The sequence below is a fragment of the Girardinichthys multiradiatus genome, chromosome 4, assembly GCF_021462225.1.
Source record: "Girardinichthys multiradiatus isolate DD_20200921_A chromosome 4, DD_fGirMul_XY1, whole genome shotgun sequence".
Taxonomy (NCBI): domain Eukaryota; kingdom Metazoa; phylum Chordata; class Actinopteri; order Cyprinodontiformes; family Goodeidae; genus Girardinichthys; species Girardinichthys multiradiatus.
The window spans coordinates 52,522,727-52,540,596 of NC_061797.1; the positions used below are offsets into that span (position 1 = coordinate 52,522,727).

Genomic DNA, 17,870 nt, shown 5'->3' on the forward strand with positions numbered 1-17,870 from the left:
GTTTTGCAAACATACCTAAAAAATTAACCGATGTTGATACTATTTAGGTAAAAAACTCAATGTCAAAGAAAAAAGTTGCATATTTAAAATAAATATCCACACAGTTACAGTTACTAGAACACTCAAAACGATGTGCACTAGAGGAGAGTCTGCTGCCCGCGCAACCCGGTCCCGGATGAAGCAGAAGACGAGTACAAGGTATCATAATTGCATGTTCTCCTGACAGTGTGCAGCAGCCATTGCATGTATGAGACACAGTGCAGCAGAAATACTGGTAAAAAGATTTATTCTCATGGCTTATAAATGAAATAAAACAGTCTGGTCTCCAGTGAGGTGAGGCTGCTCTTTCAGAGTTGAAGCCCTCTCTGTTTGAACAGCTTCTCCAGCTTCTCCTCCAGAGCCAAGTTTGTTCCTTTTAGACCTTTAACCACCTCGGCAGCCCAAACAAAGTACTCCTGGACCCGCTCAGCTGACCAACCTGCCAGAGAAACAAGTAGAGGGTTAACTTGGGAAAACTGAATATAACAGCTTTGATGGACATGTTTCCTCCCCTGAAAGTGCTTGTTTATGTGTTTTTCTGGACTTCTAAACTGTGATTGAAATCAGCATGAGAAGATGTCAAGACTAAAGCAGACTCCTTAAAGGGGCTGGCCTTACAAGAGATGATGGTTTGGGGTTTCTCATTTACAGTACCTGGAATAGTAAAGACACTCCTTGAGCTTTTTCACATTTTGTCTCATTAAAACTGAAAACTTCAGTGTATTTCATTGGGATATCAGGTAATAGACCAACACAAAGGAGTGCATAGTTTTGATGTGGAAGGAATATGAAGTGTGGGGTATGGCGTATGTTAGGTATTATTTAGTCAACTCAGAGGTAAGAACGATACAGTCAGAGTTACTTGTGACAAGGGTAGCCCACTTTGCAGTGAAACTACAAAGTTTTGACACCCTATCTCTTTATTTATATACACAGTTCAACAGACAGTTCAGACAGGGTGTGTGTGTGTGAGACGGAAAGGAGGCTGGTTCTCACAAAGATAACAATGATCTCACACACACAGGGAGGAAGGCATAGTGCAGGTGCCTTGCAACCCAAGGTTTTTACATGAGTGATAACAAGTTTTTGCACCCATCCAACAGCGTATGTCTGTTCTAGCTGTGCACATCTTTGTGGAGCATTGCTAAGTGGTTAAAGGAATATTTCCACATGTCAAATTGAAAGGAACTGAGGTCTCCTAATAATGTCCAAGAGTTGAGCAGCAGGATTAGGATATTATGAAAATAAATGAAACACAAATGGCTTTAAAGGTACTAAAATAAATTGTCTTTTGTTTTTTTCTATTAAATATGGGTCTAGCCAAAACTTTAAAAATACTAAATGAGGTTTTATTTTATTTCTAAAGCTTTCTTCACTAAGGTGTGTATCCAGTGAATCTTTCTGCAACATTTAGCTAACCTAACCATAATAAATGAAACAATGACAGCTTCCACAGATAAAAGATTTCAGCTTTAGTTTCAGTGAAAAGAGGTGCTGACCGACAGGCATGCAGGCATTCAGGTCCCTTAGGTTGTACAGCTTGTCAGCCAGTTTCACCAGTTTGGCTTGTTGGCTGCAGTGAGGTGCATGCTCCACCTGCAGCCGCTTCCGCTCCTGCTTCGGCAGACGTTTGTCATCCGTCACCTCTTGGACAATGTGAGTTACGATCGGGCCAAATTTGGCCTCCAGCTCCTCCGAGGTGGTGTCTGTGTCCTCTACAGTGTCGTGAAGCAAAGCGGCCTGCATGTCAAAAAGCAAAAAGGCTCAGCGTTGCAGGAAGGCTGGGTGCATCACAGAAATAACAGATGAAGACGCACTTGCAAAACCTCAATGTCTGTGACTCCTCCTTCATAGCTGAGGATTCTTGCTACTCCTTAAAATGGAACACAGAGCTGCATTAGAGAAGTTTTCAGCTTATGAGAAAATATGGTAAAACATACAGGATGCTCTGATAGAAGACACCAGATATAAAAGGTACTCCAGATAAAGCATCAAGATCCTTACACTAAAGTGAAGGAGTTCAAGGAAAGATATGCAGACTGCAGATGTACAGGTCCTTCTCAAAAAATTAGCATATTGTGATAAAGTTCATTATTTTCTATAATGTAATGATAAAAATTTTACATTCATATATTTTAGATTCATTGCACACTAACTGAAATATTTTAGGTATTTCATTGTCTTAATACGGATGATTTTGGCATACAGCTCATGAAAACCCAAAATTCCTATCTCACAAAATTAGCATATTTCATCCGACCAATAAAAAAAAAGTGTTTTTAATACAAAAAACGTCAACCTTCAAATAATCATGTACAGTTATGCACTCAATACTTGGTCGGGAATCCTTTTGCAGAAATGACTGCTTCAATGCGGCGTGGCATGGAGGCAATCAGCCTGTGGCACTGCTGAGGTCTTATGGAGGCCCAGGATGCTTCGATAGCGGCCTTTAGCTCATCCAGAGTGTTGGGTCTTGAGTCTCTCAACGTTCTCTTCACAATATCCCACAGATTCTCTATGGGGTTCAGGTCAGGAGAGTTGGCAGGCCAATTGAGCACAGTGATACCATGGTCAGTAAACCATTTACCAGTGGTTTTGGCACTGTGAGCAGGTGCCAGGTCGTGCTGAAAAATGAAATCTTCATCTCCATAAAGCTTTTCAGCAGATGGAAGCATGAAGTGCTCCAAAATCTCCTGATAGCTAGCTGCATTGACCCTGCCCTTGATAAAACACAGTGGACCAACACCAGCAGCTGACACGGCACCCCAGACCATCACTGACTGTGGGTACTTGACACTGGACTTCTGGCATTTTGGCATTTCCTTCTCCCCAGTCTTCCTCCAGACTCTGGCACCTTGATTTCCGAATGACATGCAGAATTTGCTTTCATCCGATAAAAGTACTTTGGACCACTGAGCAACAGTCCAGTGCTGCTTCTCTGTAGCCCAGGTCAGGCGCTTCTGCCGCTGTTTCTGGTTCAAAAGTGGCTTGACCTGGGGAATGCGGCACCTGTAGCCCATTTCCTGCACACGCCTGTGCACGGTGGCTCTGGATGTTTCTACTCCAGACTCAGTCCACTGCTTCCGCAGGTCCCCCAAGGTCTGGAATCGGCCCTTCTCCACAATCTTCCTCAGGGTCCGGTCACCTATTCTCGTTGTGCAGCGTTTTCTGCCACACTTTTTCCTTCCCACAGACTTCCCACTGAGGTGCCTTGATACAGCACTCTGGGAACAGCCTATTCGTTCAGAAATGTCTTTCTGTGTCTTACCCTCTTGCTTGAGGGTGTCAATAGTGGCCTTCTGGACAGCAGTCAGGTCGGCAGTCTTACCCATGATTGGGGTTTTGAGTGATGAACCAGGCTGGGAGTTTTAAAGGCCTCAGGAATCTTTTGCAGGTGTTTAGAGTTAACTCGTTGATTCAGATGATTAGGTTCATAGCTCGTTTAGAGACCCTTTTAATGATATGCTAATTTTGTGAGATAGGAATTTTGGGTTTTCATGAGCTGTTTGCCAAAATCATCTGTATTAAGACAATAAAAGACCTGAAATATTTCAGTTAGTGTGCAATGAATCTAAAATATATGAATGTTAAATTTTCATCATGACATTATGGAAAATAATTAACTTTATCACAATATGCTAATTTTTTGAGAAGGACCTGTATAGTTCCTGACATATTCTTTGCTTATGCATTGAGGTTCGGAGGGACACATTATTTTCTGCAAAGCTCCACTGATGTGTCGTCCTTGTTGATAATTGTTCTCTGTAGAATAACTGACGTTAAACCGCAGGGGATTTGCACTTACAACTCTGCCTAAATAGGTCGGCAGTTTGTTTGGGGGTTTGGGTCATTGCTGATGTCTTTCCATCCTGGCATTATGCTGCTGTTTGTTATGTAAGGGGAGCTCCAACAGGTAACATCAAACTAAATGAATGTTTAATATTGGTTTTATCTAAATATAAAAGGTGACTTTTCCGTCACTATAGTTCACTGAAAACACACAATAATATTCCTACCTACCGATTGGATGGTTAATGTACGGCGTTCCCTCTGGATCTTTACGCCGTTGATTACGATGTTTTTCCGCAGCAAAATTAACTGTTTCTAACAATAAAACCGCTTCTGAATCCATGGCTAACTGTACCGTATCTCAGGTATCTAAAGAAACACAGAGTCCGTTCCTTTCTGGGTCCGGGAGGAAACAGCAGTTCACATGTTCCTTTCCGCCCTGTTAGCCACGGAAGTCGTTATCTTTTCCACTCATAGATTCATTTTGCTGCTGTTTAGAATAAAAACGTGTTTTCTGTTGCCTAAATAGTTTAAAATCAGAATTAAAGTTTTAGGTTCCAGTTAGCCGTGTAACAAGCTAACCTTGCTGGAGGGTTTATTTCTTTCTGTCAGTAGCGTCTTTGATAATAGGTAATAATGTAAACGAGATTTTTATTTAGTCATTTAAGTGCAGCTGACTTTATTTCGCTCCGTTGTTGTTGTTTTAGCCCAGAATGGCTCACAGTACCAGGAGAGACTCCCCGGAGCTCCCAGACTTCTCTCTGCTGAAGAGGCTGGTCAGAGATCAGCTCATCTACCTGCTGGAACAGGTGGGAACACGACCCACACAGCACCACACCTGGGTACCAGTTCGGCTCAGCTGGATGCCACCTGGCATCGCCTTTTCCCAGTTGGAATGACTATGCAACATTTAGCTTTTAAAAATCAGATTTGGATGCGTAGGTTAGAATGTGTTTTTGATTTTCTGCAAACAACGCAGGTTCAAAACTATACATACTCGGGCTCACGTCTGCTGTGAACAAAGTCAGCTCTGGTGAAATGACCTTTGCCCACTCTTCCTTTGTTGCCACCCTCAAACTTCTGGCACCCTTGCGGCTTAATTTTTGACCGTTCTTGTCAGAATCGCAACATTTCATTTAAACTGGTGGCTTTCCTGGCACAGACCTGGCTTTTAAGCATAGTCTCCTCAAATGTCCTGCTAGAACACCCAGCTGGGTCCAGGCTTCAACCATCTAGATCAGGGTTTGAGATGAAGTTGATGAATTTGGAGGTAGTCTCCTGTCTTCATAGTTCAAGCTGGTTTATTCAATGTACCAGTACCACTGGTAGCTAAACAGCCCCACAGCATGAAGCCGCCACCACTATGCTTGACAGTGAGTACAGTGCTTATAGGTATGAAACTGTCTTTTTGACTCCTCTAAACATAGCTCATGTTATTGTCGATAAACAGCGCAATCTTTGATTCGTCTGTGTGGATTAGCTATAACTTTCAGTTCAGTTTTAAGGAACTGATTTTGGAGCAGGGGCTTCTTTCTTGATATCGGTAGATGCTGATGTAAAACTGGCTTTGCTGTTGACAGCTGGGACACTAACCTCCTGTTTTCTATCCTAATACGTTGTGTTGTCACACAGCTGCCAGGGAAGAAAGACCTTTTCATTGATTCAGACTTGATGAGTCCACTTGATCGAATTGCAAATGTTTCAACATTAAAGGTAAATTGTATGTACTTCTTTTTGTCTCACCAAAAACAGCTTACATTTCTAATACTTCCAAAGCATCTAATACTGTATGTTATATTTTGCAGCAACATGAAGTTGACAAGCTTTACAAAGTGGAGTACAAGCCAATAATCAGCATCTCAGATCAGTGAGTTCTGCTTCCTGTTAATAGTGTAACACTGTTTTTATACTTACACACTCTCTGACTTCATCACGTTTTTACAGGCTCTGCTTTCTGATTCGACCACGAATACAAACTGTGAAGTGGATTTGTGGTAAGTTAGATTTAGTTTTTGTCTCACCTCACCAGCTGCAAGGGGTTTTTCACAACCCCGGTCCTTGGGGCAAACTGTCCTGTATGTAAAGCATCCGTTACTTCAGTTGAAAGAGGAAGACGAGGAGGGCAGTGTACCTCGAGGACCAGGGTCGGGATAAACGGTGTTTTTCTGGGATCAGTTGATTTACTGATGGTGGATTTGGTCAGCAGTTACACAACTGTAACCCTTACAGAGGCCACTGCGTGTACATTTTACAAATTACGGACAAAAACTGCAAACATGGAAAAGTATTAAATATACAAGTTTGTTTATTATTGCTGTAAAAGTTTATTTCCTGTCTGTAGTGATCTAAATGTTGTTTATTATTGCTAATTAATGGACGGTGTTTCAGATTTTTAAGCTCTTGTCTTTTCAGATGTGGTCAATGCAGACAAGGCAGCAGAAAAATATCGACGATACAAGATAATCTTCACCCCCCAAAAGGTTGGTCTTCCTCTGCTGCAGGTAGAAAACACAAGTTTGTCCCGTATGATGTTTTCATACCTTTCTTTGGTTCAGATTTACTGGTTTCCATCAGGTTTATAAGAGAAAACACCAAGTAACTTTTAAATTGTGCCGGTTGAAATCTGTGCAGTCCTGTTCGAACCAGTAATGTCTCAATTCAGCCCAGTTTGTTCAATCCAGTTAATTGTGAATAGGCCTATAATCCACTTTCATTCATTTCAGTCTAATTATTAAAGAGAAAATCAGTTCACAGATATGATCCACTCTACACTCCAACTATTGTTCACATCTTGTTTAATTAATGTGTTTGTGAGTCGTCTAAATTGATCCAGCTCAATTAAAAAATAACCCAGTTTATTCCAGTTCATTGTCAGTACAGTCCAGTTTAAAAGTGTTAAAACCAATATAATCAAACACAGTTCAAATAAATAGAATTTAAACCCTTACATTTATAATCCAGTTCAAATAAATAGAATGTATTTTACTCCAGTTTATCCAACTCAGTCCAATTCATTCTAATTAAGCACTTTCTACTTCAAGTGTATTAGATTCAAGTTCCATCCAATTCAGCTTGAATAGATGTGATGCTAACTAAGCCAGTTGTAACTAATTTAAATCAGTATGGTCCAGTTTATTCTAGTCCAACCCAGTTTAATCCGATTCATTCTGAGCAACTACAGACCAATGGCCGTTGTGATCCAGTTTCATCCAGTTTAATCCAAATAAGTGCACTTGTTAGCATAAAAATGCAATCCAGGTAAAATCAATACATTTTAGTTCACTCTTCTAGTCCACAGATGATCCGGTTTAATGTAATCAAAATATATTCTGGGAAGTTCTTTTGAGTTATTATAAATATAAATTATTAGGATATTTAAAAGCCACCCATTTTAATCTAAATCTGATCTGGTAGGTCTTTGGTATTTTATCCACTGTATGTGTTAGTTTCCCCCTTTGTTTTAATGGTTTTAGTATTTAACTGCTTAGCTTGACTGAACTGTAATATGCTATATAAATATATTCACATTGACAATAACATGAATAAATCCAGTCCAGTTAATTTAATTAAAATGCCACCTGGTCCGGTGTAAAATTATTTGTTAAACTCCGGTTTGTTTAAATCGTGTGAATGTTTCTCCTTCCTGTTCAGTTCTACGCGTGTGAGGCTCTGCTGGAGGAACAGGGGATCTTTGGTGGTCAGTTTTTCCTCTGTTGTTACTTTGATTTATTAACAGTCAGCAGGGGAAGGTGACCGCGTGAGTGTTGAAGCTGTCTGTCTTCCTGCAGATGTGACCACTGATGAATGGGCTTTCTACCTCCTTCCACTAGATGATGACGTCATCAGCCTGGAGCTTCCCGAGTTCTTCCGAGACAACTTCCTGGTAGATTTGGAGTCGAGCAGAGAGCTGAGACAATTAACCAATTCATTAATTTTTTTAAATCTGCAGATTTTATTAATTATTAACCCTCAGAGTACCCATAAAGTTGGTATTGACTATATGTAGGGTTCGAATGTGGTCTGGAAAAGTATGGAATTTAATTTCATTATTTTCCAACTCCAAATAATAAGGGCTGCACGGTGGCGCAGTTGGTATCACTGTTGCCTTGCAACAAAAAGGTCCTGGGTTCGATTCCCGGCTGGGGGTCTTTCTGCATGGAGTTTGCATGTTCTCTCCATGCATGCGTGGGTTCTCACCGGCTACTCTAGCTTCCTCCCACAGTCCAAAGACATGCCTGTTAGGTTAATTGGTCTCTCTAAATTGCCCTTGTGTGTGTGTGTGCTTTGTTGTTTGTGTGTTGCCCTGCGATGGACTGGCGACTTGTCCAGGGTGACCCCGCCTCTCGCCCATAGACTGCTGGAGATAGGCACCAGCTCCCCCATGATCCACTATGGAATAAGTGGTAGAAAATGACTGACTGACAAATAAGTATTAAGAAACAAGATGGATGTATGAAAGTATCTCTAACCCATCCATCCAGTGAACTTTGGACCCTGGAACCCTAGGAACCCTGTATTTGTAGGGTTCCTTACTAGATTTCCTGAAGATTTTTTTGCTGGTTATTTATTTATTTGTGGACAGTTTTTGTTTAATTTCATGCATTTTGATCTTTTTCCTGATAGTGAAGTTCCAGGAGTTTAAAAAAATAATTGTAAAGAAGAACCTAGCAATTTTGAGGATTCACACCTCAGGTTTGATCAGAACCGAAAAAAGAAATATTGAAAAATGTCTGGGTATTAGCATTTGCCGATCCATCACCTTTTGAGGATATACACACGGAATGACTCCGAATATAAGAACAAGTTAACAAGCTTAGCTAATGAAGCTTTCATTTCCACAGGCAGGAGACCAACGATGGGTGAGAACAGCTGGGAGTGCCCTGCACCTCCTTCACTCCCTCTTCGGGCCGTTCTCGAAGATCTTCGGGATTGGGCGCTGTTCTAAGGTCCAGTATGATCAAAGAGCAGAACCTTCAGATCTGGTGGCTTTATCTACATTAACACAGCTGCTGCTGTTTGTCTGTCTTCAGATGACCTACGAGTCGTGGAGGGAGCAGGTAGAAGAGGGAGAACAAAAAGCTCGGCAGGCTGAAATCGGGAATGTGTTTCTTATTGATCGAGGTACGGAGCCACGGCTCTTCAAAGTGGATGCAGGTGGTGCTGTGCTTTCTTTCCACTCTAACACCATTGTTGTTTAACAGATGTGGACTATGTCACTCCTTTATGCTCACAAGTTGTCTACGAGGGGCTGGTGGACGATATCTTTAGGATCAAATGTGGTGCGTATCTGCGTTCAGTCACCTCGGGTTCAATGGAGAAATGTTCTTTACGTCTTGTTTATGGGAAGAAACTTGCGCCATCGGAAACTGAATTTGAATTGATCAGACTGAATCTGTATTTCTGTAATTTAGAATTAAATGCATTGGTTTGAAAATGAATTTCACTAAACTGAAACTGAATTTAATGGTTTGAAACCGAATTCATTTGCGGTTAAAATGTATTTTGTTGTATTAAAAATTCAAGTTGACTACTTTCACTTTCAAGTCTGAAATTCAGTTTTTTGTGTCACACATCCAGGTCCTTGAGGATAGCCACAGATTAATTAAACACAGATTCATCGATTTATGTTTCACATCAGATTAAACTTCCTTTACGGCATGTTGAGCTGCAGCAGGGCAGTTCCAACAGCAACACCTCTGCTACCTGTAGATATTAGCTAAACATGTCAGATTAGGGATAAGGTGCCGATATGCAGATAAGTTGCTCCGATGTTACGGCGGTCTGGGTTTCTTGCCCTTACCCCAGCGCAACTTCTGTAGCTTAGCAACTATTGAGACCGAGCCTGAAAGTTAATAACGCTGCCTCCACTGTAAATAGCTACATTGTTTTATTTAACCTTTTACATTTTGCTGATGGCTCAAATATCCTATTTTGTTTAAAATGTTCTTGTTTTCTAATCTTGTTCAGCCATTTAAAATGTTCAAAATATTTTTTGTGTTCATAGATATAAAAATCTAACACTAAATAAAATACATTGATGACAAATAGCATTTGTTACATTTATTCGTAAAGTTTTCAACAACTTAAACACTAACATATTAACTTTAGGAACAAAGTTTAAATTAGTTTATTTGCAGAGCATAATAATAATTATTATTATAATAAATAAACCAAACATTAATATTAGATTTCATCTGACTGAATTACTTCTGTTTAACTTCCATCCATTGGGGAAACCCAGCGGGATTTTGAAAACAATGAGCCGGGAGTCAGCTGTTCTCTGGGGGTTTAGGCTCCTCAACCACCCGGTCAGCTGACAGCTGGCGAGGCGAGCGGCTGCTGGGGCAGCGGACGAACATATCGGCGCATTTGTGAAATTAAGCGATATCTTGATAAACTGATCAGATATTTTAGGTTTAAACAGCTACATTCTCGTCTAAAAACATTGTAAAAGTTCAGTTGTTTCACAGAATGTGCAATATATCTGATTTTATTCCCAATTTTTCTCTCTCCTCCGACCTTTCCTACTTCCGTTTGAATTTAAGCCGCAATGAATCATGGGGTCCGTGTATCCTCCATGGCCCACCCTATCCCATGATTCATTGCGGGTCCAATCTTCGTGGTACCTGCTGCTCTACCGCGAAGCCCTAGCATCAGAAAGCTTGTTGAAATGAATGAAACATATTTGCCGCGTATTTTAGACTAAAAATGTTCCACACCAGCATTGAGTTTAAAAAGGTAAACATATTTCTGCACTGGAACAAAGCTGAGTTGAGTGTTAGAAGAAATACCAACCCAAAAATAAAATGGAGTTCCTGCAGGAATTTACTGAGGCTGAGTCAAGTTACGATTTTGGGCAAATGCAAAAAAACGAATCAAAGCTGATTGGAAGTTGCCAGTTGATGCAGACCAACTAGACTGAGCAGTACCAATCACTGCTTGAAGATTAGTAATGATTATTGGCCAGTTCTAGCAGGTCTGTGATGAAGGAGCAAACGATAACAGAGCCGTCAGATTGATTGGTGTCAGTTCAGCCTGGCCCAATGAACAGTGATTCTGACGGGGTGCTGTTAGTTTGGTTGAGGTGACACTCAGGATGGTTGATCACAGTGAAATGAAAGATCACTGTACAAGTTTCCAGCTGCAACAAGACATGCCCTTGTTACTTTTCCTGGTTTTCTAGAGAGGTTTCTAGAGAGGTTGTGCCCAGAGACCACATTTGTCCTCTTTAATTGATCTAAATGTTGTTATGGTCAGTTAATTGAAAATCAAATCAATCAAAGAACAGGGTCTGATCAGGATGAAAAGAGGTTCACGAGTGATATTTTATGTACTTTATGTTACTGTTTCTTTGCTGTTTGTCAGATCAAGTTGGTCATTACAATGTGCTTTAAACCTTGGAGCCTTTTTACTCACTGAGTAAAACAAAACGTGGCTACGAATTCCTGGCTATGGTCCAATAGTCCGACTCTTTGCAGTTTCCTTTGTCGGCTCATCTCTGCATCTTGTTCTGTAGGATGTGTGGAGTTCGGACCTGATGTCACCTCCTCTGACAGAAGTATTAAAGTCATGCTGAACTCTCAGGATAAGGTAGAGCTGAGGTTGGAGCTGTCCATCTGCTTCCATCAGAACTGAAGGTAAACGTTTGCTAATTTCTCGCAGGTGTTTAATGAAATCCGAAACGAGCATTTCTCCAACGTTTTTGGATTTCTCAGTCAGAAAGCCAGGAACCTCCAAACTGCGTATGATGTGAGTAAATGAAGACTGTAACCGAGGTGACTGACACAGTGGACAGTTTTAATCTTCCTCATTTCTTCCAATCCTGCAGAAGAGACGAGGGATGGACATACAGCAGATGAAGACGTTTGTCTCAGAGGAGCTGAAAGGTTTAAAGCAGGAGCATCGGCTGCTCAGCCTACGTGAGAGTTACCTTCACATCAAGACTAATTATTACATGTTCTGAAAAATGAGCGAGGCTAACAGCAGTGTTTTTCTCAGACATCAGCGCCAGCGAGTCGATCATGAAAAAGAAAACAAAGCAGGATTTCCAGGAGCTGTTGAAGACTGAACACTGTAAGAATAATCTGGCCACACTTTAGATCCAGTTTTGTCTCTTAGTTTAGGTTATCTGAGACTTTTCTCTGTAATACAACGAAATCTTCATTTTAATTTGTTTTATATTTATTTTTATAATTCTTTTGAGAAATCTTCTGGACTTGTTTCTTATGAGGCTGCAATGAAACTACAAAAAATGGGTTCTTTTCAGTTCTGCAAGTACAAAGTTGTGCTAATAGAAACAAACAAGATCCAAAAGCAGTCATTGCCTGCTTGTCCTCATGCAGTGCCTCTTTCTACAGTTGTAAGCATCAGGTTGTTTATAAACATAAAAAATGCATTTTTTGTTTTGTGCATTTATATTTATCACGACCAGATTAGAACTGGACAACAAAGATGAGAAATATAATAAAACCATATCTGTGAGGACATGACTGCCTATTATTTATGCAGGTTGTGTTAATGTTCTTGTGTTCCCTTAGGTTTACTTGAAGGGTTTGAAATCCGTGAATGCATTTCCTTCATAGAGGAGCACATCAACAGACAGGTGGGCTTTACTTGTCATAGGTATTGCGTAAAGGAAAGGCTTAAAACCAAAAACCTTCAGAGAAACGCTCTTCTTCTCTTTTTGATCCTCAGGTCTCCATGATTGAAAGTCTTCGACTGCTGTGTCTTCTGTCGGTCACGGAAAACGGTGAATTCCCGTTTGTGGTTCTAAGCAGGAATGTCCGTTTGTTTTGAATTTGTGAAGACAAATTTATCACTCCTTCTTTTGCAGGACTCCTGCCAAAAGATTTCAGGTCATTAAAGGCGCAGTATCTTCAGGTGAGGACGCACAGAGACATTCAAACAACAACGTTCTTCTGTTTGTTGTGTTTGAAGCAGAAACATCAAAATTTGTCTGAATATTTCTTAAAGTTTGAATTTTTTTTGCGGCATTAGTAGTCTTTATTTTAACAGTAGTTCTTCTTTTTCCAAAGTAGGCAGACAGGAAATGGGTGCAGTTACATCCCCTGGCTTGGTCTAGGAGATATAAGGGACCAACATAGTTTTATAATTTTAGACAGTGAAATGAGGGGTCAAAAGGGCAGTTGAAGAGGTTTATTTTCCGCCATATTTAAGTTATTTTCTGTTCAGATTGGTAAAAGCTTCAGGGAGAGCTCAGGCCAACATAACAAACAAAACAACCCTGAGAGAAAAATAAAAAGAGAACTTACCTAACTCCAATAAAAGCAAAATATACAAACCTACAAAATAATTTACCTAACAAGCACATAAACAGGAGAAAACTGGGGTTAAACAATAGGCGGCTCTCCCCTACCAAGGCCGTCTGATCATGTTCACGTTAGAATAAATATACAAAGAGCCTACCCAACAAACAGGGGTGTAAACGGCCCTGAGGTGCAGCTTCACAGCCATTAAATAATGTGCAGGTGATTGCTGATTGGACTGAGACCCAGGAACCACAAGAACAGAAGCCTAGAACAAAACAAGGCATTACTTCAAGACAAAAACAAAAACATCCACCTTGGGGATGTAACAGGAAGACATGCGGCAAATGTCACCGGGGCCGGGTCTGAACCTGCATCGAGGACTGAAGCCTCTGTATATGGGTGTTTAATCTGCACCATTTTCTCTGCTGGGATCCATTAGAGCTATGGAGCCGAACATCTGCTGACCTTTTCCAACCTGAGGCAGCTGGGGCTGCTGGTGGAGCAGCAGCCAGGGGAGACGCTCACTGTCATGGAGAGCAAAGTGGGCAAACTGGTCAACGACCGAACTGCAGGTAAAACAGGTTCAGTTCAACAAATTCAAATAGGGAACACATATGCATGTTTGACCTTTTCGTTGTTGCATTCAGTATGAACCCAGTATTGCTGTTTTTTTTTATTGTTGTCTCAGTTTAAGCAGTAGATGTTCATTATTTCCTGAATTTCAAGTTGCAGCAAATTCTGAAAAAAGATGGTTTGTGTCTGTGTTTCTGACACATTCTGACATTAAGGATCCAAAATCATGGGGAAGCTCAGGTTTTATTTTGTCCTGTTGTTGCAGCATTGTTCAGCATTACAGGTTCTCACTCGAAGTCACATTTTTGGTTTCTGAATTCTCCACAACTCTCTACTGAAGATGGGTCAAGACTACAGGCAGGCCAGCCCAGTAGCTGTACTCTCCTCTTCTTCGGCCATACATTTAAAATATGTGCAGAATGTGGTTTTCCTTTCCTATCCTGCAGCGTTTAGATGCTTCCTTCTCCGATACACCTGCACGTCTGGGGTTGAGCACCCCAGACAGGAGGCTTCTTTACTGCATAGTAAAGTTTTGTAAATTCATCAATGCAAATTGCATATTTTAACAGATGTTTCCCAACGTGATCCCTTGTCCGTGTGGTTCTATGAGCTTTTGATAAACATTTGGTTCATGAAGCCGTGCCGTCCGAAGGATCCGCTACTCATCATCGGTATCAAACTCCTTAACAAGACTTTAATTTATTTAAATTATGAACTGTGGAGATAAATATGGAAAATTCTGCTTATTTTTCCTTCTACCATTGGTTATTGTTATTTTTCCAAACTGATGGGCCTCTGTTCTTTATAGAGGTTGCTGCAGGCCTGAGGTGCAGGAATGAATGTATGATGACCAAATAAGAAAATATGTGGTTGAAACTGGCTGCTATAGAATTAAAATCATGTAATAATAATTGTATTCTCCCAGGTAATTTTATGTTTTTTTATTCTAACTCTGCTGTTTAGAATTTAACTTGAATGTGTTAATTTATTTATTTATTTGTAGGAAAGCTGACTGACGCCTTTTCTTCTCTGGCCAAGAAGAGCAACTTCAGAGCCTTGAGTCGAAAGCTCAACCTGGTAAAGAATAAAGATCATTTCAGCTACTTTTAAACATCGTGATGTGGGCAGCACATTTCTCCTTGGTATTGTAAGGAAACTGGACATTAATAACTTTATTTTGGGTAAAGGTACCAAAGTCAGATGAAGAATATGACCTGCGTATTCCTCGGGACATGGCTTATATCTTCAGTGGCGCCTACATCCCTCTGAGCTGCAAACTTATTGAGCAGGTGAGTCATGTCCTTCCATTGGATGGGAGTTTTTTCTCCCAGTAAAACCAAAATCATTTTCCTATTCTCTTTGGCTTTTACCCAGGTGTTAGAGCGGGACGGCTGGACCGGGCTGGAAGAAGTAACCAGACTGATAAACGGCCATGAATTTGCTGTAACAGGTTGGATCACTGAGGAATTTCCTGGAATCTAAAAGGCTAATGAGCTGTTAGTGCAACAACATTCATTCCAGATCTTTTCGTTTGATAAGTGCCTGATTTTTTTTCTGTCCCGTATCAGGCAGCGGCTGTGCTGACTTAAAGCCGAAGAGCGACGCTCAGCGGATCATTCTGGTCATGTTCCTCGGTGGATGCACCTTCTCTGAGATTTCAGCTCTCCGTTTTCTGGGAAAAGAGAGAGGTAAACACAAAATGATTGTACTGTAACTCAGAATGATGCAACAGATCATCCATTTTTAAAGAAAGTCAGAAATGATCATTGTGTCTTATTTTTAAGACATTTTAAAGCTGTTTTAAAATGTTACTGTAATAAAGTGTTTTTTGAAAAGGAAATTAGAGCATTTCAATATATTATAAGACAAAAGTACAACAATTCCAGAGATTAAGTCTCCAAGTAAATATTTAACTATGTAATATTTTAAATAAAACTGGAAATATGTACATTTGTTAAATGTTTATTATTTATATGTTTAAATTATTTATTAAATACCAAAATAAATTAAAAAACGTGACAGTGTTTCAACAAAACATGTATAATTATTTAAGTAATAATTTTATTGAATTATTTCGTTAGTCTGTGTTGCAGGATATCATGAACTGATTCTGTTTGTCAGCTTTAGCCATTAGAGTCGGTGGGTGGGGCTAACACCGTCATAGACAAGGTGATTGGTCTGCAGGTGATTTGCTGTGGAGGCTAACCAATCAGATGTTGGTCATTGTGAGCCATGACAGAGACTATGAAATACTTCAATTGTAAAACACTTATACGAATTTTACACATAATGAAATAAAAGCTAAATCAATTATATTTAATTATTTGTATATTTAATACACTCTTGACACATTTAAATTATAGAAACATTTTTCTTTATTCACATAGTTATTAAAATTCTAGGTAAATTATTACATATTGAATTTTTGAGGACATTTATTAAGCTTTTTTGATCAAATGAAGAGTAGCATATTTCATCCTTAATATGAATACACCAAAAAAAATCATTCTTTATCATTTTTTATTTGGCTTGTGGCAATTGTTCGCCTCATTATTGTTGCTTACAGTGTCAGCTTTTATTTACTTGTCTTGTGTAATAAACAAAAAAACATCTCACTGTGGATCTTTCATATTTAGACAACCATGTCTTATTTCTGAAGAGTTAAAGACATAACTGTTTAGCCGTATTCAAGATTAAAGTTTGGATAAGGGAATTAACATCCTGTTTATGACCCCTTAAATTATCAGCGGGCATCCAAGAATACATCAGTTTTTACACAGAGCATAGATCTTAAAGTCAAATATTTGCTGATAGATTTTCCTTTGAGTGTTTAAGAATTACTAATTTAAAAGATTTCAAATAGTTTAAAATCTAAATTTAAGATTTGAAAGAATTGGCAAATGTTTTGGTTAATGTAAAAATAAAAAATCTTACAATTGAATACTATAAGTTAAATCTTTTCTGCATCTTAATGACCATTTGCCAATTTTCTGTGGTTTCTTATACGCCAAACTAATAAAGCTTAACCCATTCTTCTAAACCCGTTTTGAGGTGCTGTTGTTGTTGGCCAGTGCTGCTGCTCTTTCTTCTTCTCCTTCTTTTTCCTTTTCTTCTTCTTTGTGTTGTTTATTGGTCCACACTCCTCACCAACCGGTAAGATGGGTGGACCCAATGTTGCTCAGAAAAAGAAATGAATAAATAAAACTTAGATTCTGTCAAATTACTCAGCTAGAGAGATGTGGCCTGCGACTTTTTATTTCTTGAGTCCTTCAGAAAGTCAAGAAGGTCAAGTTTTATTTTTATATTATTAAGGTTTTAATTAGTTGTTTTCTCTTAACCTAATAAAGCAAAAAAAAAAACACGTATTATCTCATCTTCCCTACAGTAACATTTCCCTGTCTGGTGTTTCCCTATTATGAATAAAGTGCTGTTTAGTCCAGTGTGCCCAAGTCCGAGTCACAGAATAATTGTCTCTTCCCTTCTGTTCCTTGTTGTTCTTCCCATTTCTCCTAATTTCCTTTCCTTTCTTCCTCCCATTGCTTTTGCCACCCCCTTAATTTTTTGCTTTATTATGCCCTTTATTTCCGTACCACTAAACCTAACATTAACATCAACTGGTAGATGTTTGGTGCTTTCCTTTGCTGTCTTATCTGCCATTTCATTTTTCGTATGCCATAAAGTTCACTGTAAGCCTCATCATATTTATTTTATAAAGTGTTTGTTGTATCTAAATTATTATGTCTGGTCTTCTATCTGACTGCAAGTAGGCCTCTAAATTAAATTCGGCTTAAGACGTCAGACGTTGTTGGGCCGGCCCAGTTATTCATCTGAAGATTTTTTAAGTTAAGAAGCACCTAAACATGAAAACTACTGTTGTCTGTTCCAGGTTACACATTCATTGTGGTAACTACCGCAATTACAAACAGTTCGAGGCTCCTGGAGACTCTGCTGGACAACGTTTGATATGGACTGGAAGAGGACACATTCCTGCAGCCTGATGCCAGGCACTGTTTTCAGCTCTGTCACATTCAGCAGCAGAACTGTATAAATGTATGAAGCGAATAAAACGGGTTTTTCAAAAACATGAAAGTCAAGTTTCTTCCATTGTGGTCGCCAATACTCGCAAAAAAGCAGTTTCGGTATCTGTGTGTTAATCTGTACGCCACACCCTCTATGAAAGTAGGGTGTGTGTGTGTTTTG

General features: G+C 39.6%; 2 protein-coding genes across 3 annotated transcripts; one reads left to right on the forward strand and one right to left on the reverse strand.

The window, feature by feature from the left end:
• Positions 1 to 269: 269 nt before the first annotated feature.
• Positions 270 to 4,193, reverse strand: hddc3 (HD domain containing 3). Its single transcript, XM_047362914.1, has 4 exons — positions 4,060 to 4,193; positions 1,857 to 1,912; positions 1,539 to 1,779; positions 270 to 478 (listed from the first exon to the last, which is right to left on the reverse strand). The coding sequence occupies exons 1-4, from the start codon at positions 4,169 to 4,171 to the stop codon at positions 348 to 350; spliced, it is 540 nt and encodes a 179-aa protein (XP_047218870.1). The 5' UTR covers positions 4,172 to 4,193; the 3' UTR covers positions 270 to 347.
• Positions 4,194 to 4,316: 123 nt separating this feature from the next.
• vps33b (VPS33B late endosome and lysosome associated) lies at positions 4,317 to 17,754 on the forward strand. Of its 2 annotated transcripts, none has more exons than XR_007037944.1 (24): positions 4,317 to 4,458; positions 4,536 to 4,637; positions 5,461 to 5,541; positions 5,634 to 5,695; positions 5,773 to 5,822; positions 6,241 to 6,308; positions 7,480 to 7,525; positions 7,617 to 7,711; positions 8,670 to 8,774; positions 8,859 to 8,949; positions 9,030 to 9,107; positions 11,345 to 11,418; positions 11,491 to 11,577; positions 11,657 to 11,747; positions 11,827 to 11,901; positions 12,366 to 12,430; positions 12,523 to 12,577; positions 12,662 to 12,708; positions 13,537 to 13,669; positions 14,674 to 14,747; positions 14,858 to 14,959; positions 15,045 to 15,166; positions 15,239 to 15,358; positions 17,557 to 17,578. XR_007037944.1 is itself a non-coding variant. In XM_047362909.1 (24 exons), exons 2-24 carry the CDS (start codon positions 4,542 to 4,544, stop codon positions 17,631 to 17,633), a joined length of 1,848 nt encoding a protein of 615 aa, XP_047218865.1. In that variant the 5' UTR covers positions 4,317 to 4,458; positions 4,536 to 4,541; the 3' UTR covers positions 17,634 to 17,754. The 2 variants fall into 2 exon arrangements, 1 of the variants encoding a protein (XP_047218865.1); XM_047362909.1 differs by having other exon boundaries at positions 15,045 to 15,120; positions 17,557 to 17,754.
• The last annotated feature ends 116 nt before the right edge of the window (positions 17,755 to 17,870 follow it).